The 6,927-nt window shown below is 48.2% G+C and overlaps 1 protein-coding gene across 1 annotated transcript; it reads left to right on the top strand.

Annotated features, from left to right (window-relative positions):
* Positions 1–626: 626 nt before the first annotated feature.
* Positions 627–3,341, top strand: LOC141588097 (uncharacterized). The gene is made up of 5 exons (XM_074409553.1): positions 627–779; positions 2,463–2,618; positions 2,690–2,785; positions 2,869–3,145; positions 3,322–3,341. Exons 1-5 carry the CDS (start codon positions 627–629, stop codon positions 3,339–3,341), a joined length of 702 nt encoding a protein of 233 aa, XP_074265654.1.
* The last annotated feature ends 3,586 nt before the right edge of the window (positions 3,342–6,927 follow it).

Raw genomic sequence — 6,927 nt, 5'->3', positions numbered from 1 at the left:
CGGTTGCCTTTTTGCGGTCGTTTTTGAATTTTGACCGGTTTGGGCTCAAATTAGCGTATCAGTTGCCTTTTTGAACCGTAGAAAAATCCCCATTGTGTCGGGAATGTATTTTGGGTTGTTGGCAGACCTTGTATGGGTCTTGAAATGCCGTTTTTGTGGTTTTGACTCGTCTTTTGCTTGAAAAGAGGGGCGAGTCGTTTTGTGTTGTTGTTTTTTTTTTGTGAATGGTTTGGGGGCGGGATTGCCCTTTGTTTATTGTATTGCAGGTTGTCTTTGTTGTTTTTAGATTCGTCCATTTCATGCCGTCGTAATGCCAAAATTTCGGCTGACGTTTTTTGTTTTCAGGAGAGTGTTCGGGACAGGCTGGGTCCCTTGCTGCGACTTTTGAGGAGTTGTTCGGGTCGGGCCCGGTTAGTACTCCGCTTAGCACGCCCGCCGTGGTTGTGGAGGACGTTACTGAGGAGGAGAGACCTCCTGAGCAGACTGTTGGGGCCTTAGGGGCCGTTGAGGAGCGTGCAGAGCCCGTTGTTGGGGTCCGTTAGTGCTTTGGTAGAGCTCGGGGCCGGGCCGAGGCGGGTACCTCCGGGAGGAGGGTTTCTTCGAGGGAGCGACGTCCTCGGGGGACTATGCGGACGTTGCGGGATGTCAACAGGGTCGTTGACTTGGGCCCTGTCCACCACGTTGAGTCTCGCGGTCATAAGAGGCGGAGAGCAGAGACAGCCCAGGATGACGCTGACGTCGCGAGTTTCAGAGCCAGGCGAGTTACGGCCCCGCAGGGGGTTGCTTTACGGGCGGCGCGCCGAGTGGGCCGAGGGTTTTGACGGTAGCCGATTGTTGCTTACCGGACCGACACCTTTCCTACCGTGCTCACGAGGGCATGGTGAGTCACGTTCCCCGGTTGAAATTTGTCATTCATTTTTGAAGTGTCGAGCCTAAATAGGCATTCTGACGTTGTTTGTTTTTGATTTCAGGAGATCGGCACCATGAGGACTTTCTCGGGCTTTTCTACCTACTTGGGCCTCTACGACGTTCTCCGACCTGGGTCGAAGGTGTTGATAGAGAGGTCGGCTTTTGGGCTGTTGGTGGCCGCTTGGCGGGACATTCACGGGTCCTCGATTAGGTCGAACCTGTGTTTGATCCGCGCCATGTTGGACCGGTACTGGGATACGACGTCGTCGTTCCACATGGAGTTTGGGGAGGTCGGCGTGACTCTAGAGGACTTTGCCATGGTGTCCGTCCTTCCCTGTGGTGAGCTACCCATTGAGTTTACCGCGACTCCGGAGAGAGTGTCCTCTCCTGCGGTCACTGCTTTGATCGGTACTGGTTTGCCGGAGCCATCCGACGTCACTCCGTACCTGATTGCGAGTTCGTACGTGAAGGACCTCTTCACTGAGAGGGTGGCAGGTGTTGCTCCGGCGCCGTTGGCGAGCCCAGAGGCAGAGGTCGAGGCCGACACGAAGGAGGCGCGGCTGTGGTTGTGGTACTTCTTGGGTGCCACGTACTTTGGCGACAAGGGCGAGCGCTTGTCGACCAAGGTGCTTCCTCTTCTTGCCGACCTTGACGCTTTGGGTCGGTTTGACTGGGTTACGCCGGCTTTGGCGAGTTTTACCCGGTACTTGCACGCGGCGGTGCGTCCGGAGACAGTTGGAGCGGGTAGTGCTCCTTCTCTGGTTGGTCCCGGCCTCATCTTTGAGGTACGAGCGTTTTTTTTGTGGTAGTTTTTTTATTTTGATTTTGATTATGTCTTTGGCAATTTTTTGAGAAATTGGCTAATTTGTGTTTGCTGTGTCTGATTACAGGCTTGGTTGTATGCTTACTTCACTCCTCTGCGTCCGGGGACTACAGACGGTGTTCCCTCGGCTTACCCTGTTGTGAGGGGTTGGACGGTTGGTCGGAAGAAGTCGACTAAGTCAACTTACGAGGACTGCAGGCGTCTCGTGAACAAGCTTCGGGTTGCTGATGTAAGTTTCTGCTTTCCCTTCTCCTTTATAGCAGTAGCTAGAGATAGGATGATTAGGTAGCTTAGGAAGCCCCCAGTTAGCTGAGTAGCTTTGTTTCGAGTGCAGTTTGTTGGGCGGCCTTAGGAGCACTACACGGGTGTGCCGGCTGCTGTCACGGAGCGTTTGCGACCTCGCAGCTCCCTGCGCCTGTACTTGGAGACGGCGATTGAGAAGGTTTGGTACTTGGGTGAGCGCCTAGTTCGCCAGTGCTTTACCGAGACTTTCGTCGTGCCGGTTGACCCGCCTGGGGTGTTGTTCCAGGAGTCGACTCCTGATGAGGTTGAGGAGCACCATCACGGTCGAGGAGGTGAGGAGCTGCTGCTGCGGGACGCCGACTACTACAACTTCCTGTTGTTGAGGCTTGCTTGGTACCCGATCGAGGTATGTTTTCCTCTTTTCTTTGTTTTCATTGGCTCCCTTGATAGGAGGGTTTGTCATTTTTGATGTGGATCCAAATGGCAGGGAGTCGACCCGCTGATGAGGACTCAGCCCCCAGCTTTCCCGACGGAGACCACTTTTCAGGGGCCGAGTGGCGAGGAGCTTCAGTTGCGCTTACCGGAGCCCGCAGTGGCCGAGGTGGCCGATGCTGGCATGGAGTGGAGGTTGACTGTTCTGAGGGTGAGTTCCTGACTTGAACACTTTCTCCAATTATACTTTGCCTTGTATTGAAGGACATTTTTGTTTTGTAGGTGACGACTGTTAGTCACCAGAACTTGTGGCGGATGGCTAACCGCTGGAGAGCGTTTGCTGGTGACCTGGCTACGAGGGAGGCTCGGCTTTCTCAGGTACGTTTTGTGTGTTGTTTTTGTATATTTGGTGTTGTATTTCACGTTTTTAGATCTTGAGGATCTGTTATTGTGTTTGGCAGGGCACAGCGGATCCGGTGGAGCTTGCTCGGGTCCGTGCTGAGTTGGAGGCAGCCAGGTCGATGATCGAGGCCCAGGGGTTGGGGATTACCCGTCGAGACCAGGAGTTGAGGCGTCACGAGGACGAGCTGCGGAGCCGAGACGCGGAGATTGCCTCTCTGAAGGCTCAGTTGGCTGCAGCGGAGGAGCTTCACGTTGAGATGGAGCGTGAGACGCTGGAGAGTTCCCCGGAGAGGGAGTCTGAGCTGGTGGTGGTGTCTGCGTTGGCGGCGACTCCTAGTGAGACCAGGACTGGTCCGACGGGAGACGTCGAGTATTTGTTTTAGCTTGTCCGTGTCTTGGACTCTTGTCTGTACATATTTACATTTTGCGTGAGGCGGTCTCTATATATATGTGTTTTTGGATTGTGGTTTGTTTTGTGATTTTTGGCTTTTTTTTTGTGTTGTGTTTCGGAGGAGCGCTTGTCGGCTGCTGATTCTCCTTTGCTTTGCACCAGTTCCTGCATCGTTAGTGTAGAAAACAGGCAACACATAGCATACATGGATAAACGCAAACACGTAGAAGCATTTGATTGAAAATCACGTAAAGCATTTGTTTGAAAAATCAAAATTAACCAAGCTGACTTGAAGTTAAAATTTGAAATTTTGAAAATTCCGTGACAAAATCGCCACGTTCGGAATTCAAAGGGAATTGATTTGAAAATTTGAGCGATTAACTCGTGTCGTGAATTAAATTGCATCGAAATTTTTGAAAATTGACTCGAAAAAATATAAAAACTCAAACCGTCAGGAATGAATTTTTAGAAAAGGATTTTTGCGAGTACATTTGGCTTTTGAGGTCAAGACTCGAATTTGTGAGTGCTTGAATTTTGGAAGAAAATTGATGTCGTGTTATCAATTCTCGATTTTGATTTTTGTGTTGCGAAAAAGCGAAAACATTTTCGGAATTTCGACTGACATGGAAACGATCCGTCGCGGATCGGGGCGACTAGCCCTTCCCCCCTTAATAAAAGAAAGAAAAACCCGTATGTTTATAGCTGCGCCATGGAAACCGTGTCGGATTTCGTAAAACGCGAAAACAAGGAAATGTGAGTGTGAAGAAACACAAAATTTCCTGGATCATCCCGAAGAGGCGCGAGGTTCCTGGCGGGAGGTTTGAGGTGTCAGGAGAAAACACATGTTGAAAGAGACAATTCAACAGCGGGAATCCTGGAGAAGTCTCAAAGAGGCGCGAGCTGCTCGGCGATGGAAGCCGGCTCTCCCCTTTTTCCTGAAAAACGCGCTGATCATTTTGTATAAATAGGGACGTTTGCGCTTCATTGTTTCATCATCCGAAACACAAAAACATCTCTACAAAACCTCCTCTTCTTCCACAAAAATATTTCATGGATGCTTTTGAGAACGCATTGCGACAATGGTGCCGGGATTTGTCGCCTCTCGAGAAGTATCAACTCGATTGCATGGGAGTTGGTCAATTGTTGGTGCTTCGCCAAGTCAAGGTACAACCTTCGTTTCTTGAAGCATGTTCTCGGTTTTGGGATTCGAAACATCATGTTTTCGTGTTCCCGAAAGGCGAAATTTGTCCTCTTGCCGAAGAAGTTGGAGTCATTGGTGGGTGGCCGGGTTGTGCTACAAGGAGAAATTTCGTTCCATGTTGGGCTTATCAACAAGCCAAGTCAACTTTCTTCTTGCTCCACATGGTGTGGATATGTTGGCTCTTATTAACATCTTCTCGAATCGGTTAGATGCTAATGTCTCGGAGGTGGCTGGGAGAAGGGCTCTTGCATTTTGCCTTGTCCATGTGTACCTCTTTGTTGATGTCTTGAAGAAGGAGGGGCCGAGATGCCATGGTAGCATGACCCTTATCCATGTGATTGAGCAAATGGAGGATGGTAGAGATCCATCATGGTTGGTGCTTGGAGAGATTATCCAAGCTTTGGACAAGGAAGGCTCTTGTGGAGAAGCTCCCTCTTTTGGATCGCCAAGGATCCTCCAAGTGTGGCTATTGGAGAGGCTAAGGTATGTAGAGCCTCCGGTTAATCCTTCTTCTTACTCCTTCCGTCACCTTACTATGAGGAAGAAGTTGTACCCGGATAGATTTGCTTCCACCGAGGCCTATTGGGCCTCAAGACTAGCGGAGGAGGGTGGTCCTCATATCCGTTGGGTGGTGCCGTGGTGGCACTTGAGGTCCTTCACGGGGTTGCCCGCTTCGGGTGCTAGTCCTCGTTCTTTGATGGTGGTGGGCTTGAAAGTGGTTTCCTTCATTTATCCCGAAAGGCTCATGAGGCAAATGGGGCGTCAACAAAAGGTGCCCGCTCAAGATACTCTTGTCCAAGAGAAAGTTTTCCGGAACTCCGTCCTCGTGGAATTCTTCGAATGATGGTGGGCCACTCGGCCGCTTTGGGAGGTGCCAAACCCCGTTGCCACGACATGGGTGACTCCCGCTTATGTCAAGTGGTCACGAGCGCCGTCCTTGGAAGAGAGATCCAAATTCCGTAAGGACGATGATGTGTGTTATTTATATGATGTTTTACATCCCATTTTACGCGCATTTCAGAGCTCATTCTTGTAGTTTATGCTACATTTCTCCCTATTTCCGTCTACTTCCGTATTTTGTACATTATTGCAGAAATGTGGAGAATTCAACGGGAAATCAAGCCAAATCCGTCCCCGAGTAATCTGCATTGCAAATGACGTAAAGGAATTGCTTAAGGAACGAGCTTGGTGCGCAATCCAAGGCCCAAAAGACAAGTCCACGTGTTTTAAGAAGTCAAATAGCAGCTCAGCCAGTCGATCGACTACCACCTTCAGTCGATCGACCAATGCTCGTGTTCCAGAAGCTACTGTTTGCTGAGGAGCAGTCGATCGACCAGCCTTGTCAGTCGATCGACCATATCGCTATTCCAGACGTAAATTAAAAGACCGTGAATCTTGAAGCCCGTGAAGTCTAGGTTTAGGAAATAAGGTGTTACGTTGATTGCTATATAACGTAACATAAACATCAAGTTTTGATATCAGTTTTTAGATCCAAGTTTTTATCACAATACAGTACTTTCAGTTTTAGTTTATTCGAGTAATTAGGGTTTGGAACATCGGTTAGCATTGGATTTTCTGTTCTTGCTCTTAATCATTCCTCTGAATCTCGGTATTCCTTCTGCCCTAATTCCTTTTTATTGTTTTACTTTCTTCATTAGTATAAGATTTGATAGTTAGTGTCCCGAAAGCCAATGATCGTATTATCGCTGTTTGTTATTTACTTTAAGCATGAATTCAGTAATTGCTGTTAGTTTTATTGTTGTTATTACTTTCATCATGAGTAGCTAATTCCATAGTGCTAGGATGTAGGCGATTTATGGCATTGGCGGCATTAGATTAGGAAGGACTGTTTCGCGTGTTGGTCGATCGACTAACATTGTCAGTCGATCGACTGACCTCGTAGGGTTTTATATTCGTTTTAATTGTTTTAATCTTGTATTTAACGAATCGAATGTATGCGACCAGTTAGATATCTATTTCGTGACTGACCCATTAGATCGAAAGATAGGGAAAGTTATTTGACCATCAATTAAATCGACTAGACTGTGCTGAGATCGAAAGATAGGTATAGTTTAGACCGTTAGTCGCTTCTCAGGACGAAAGTTAGTATTAGTGACATTAGGGACCTATAGCGAGATCGAAAGATGCTATTTGTTAAGAGTGGACCGAGAGGACCTCTTTATTTCCCGCCTTATCTGAGTTTGATTCAGACCGACTTAGTTTGCTGCCGCCGAAGCTATAATGAACCGATCATCCTAGTACCCTTCTTTTATCTGTTTAAATCGTTAATTTAGTTTATTGTCTTTATTCGCTATTAGCTGTAGACTAATTCAAATCAACCCCCACACTAGTTACCTTAGACTAAATATAAATCAACTAAAGTTTACAACTGCCTCCTTGTGGTTCGACCCTGTTACCACTAGCCTAGGTTAGTCTTAATAAGAGATTATTAATTTTATCTTTGGTACTCACAACGACGGGTATCAAATTTTGGCGCCGTTGCCGGGGAGGCAATAGTCCTAATTT

This window comes from Silene latifolia, chromosome 6 (assembly GCF_048544455.1).
Source record: "Silene latifolia isolate original U9 population chromosome 6, ASM4854445v1, whole genome shotgun sequence".
Taxonomy (NCBI): domain Eukaryota; kingdom Viridiplantae; phylum Streptophyta; class Magnoliopsida; order Caryophyllales; family Caryophyllaceae; genus Silene; species Silene latifolia.
This window is presented reverse-complemented; position numbering and strand designations above follow the sequence as displayed.

Bases quoted from the DNA above. Each gene is read 5' to 3' on its own strand.
- LOC141588097 (XM_074409553.1), top strand. From the start codon at position 627: ATGCGGACGTTGCGGGATGTCAACAGGGTCGTTGACTTGGGCCCTGTC. The intron at 780-2,462 runs GTTGCTTTACGG...TCCAAATGGCAG, and splicing joins GAGTTACGGCCCCGCAGGGG to GGAGTCGACCCGCTGATGAG. The intron at 2,786-2,868 runs GTACGTTTTGTG...TGTGTTTGGCAG, and splicing joins GGGAGGCTCGGCTTTCTCAG to GGCACAGCGGATCCGGTGGA.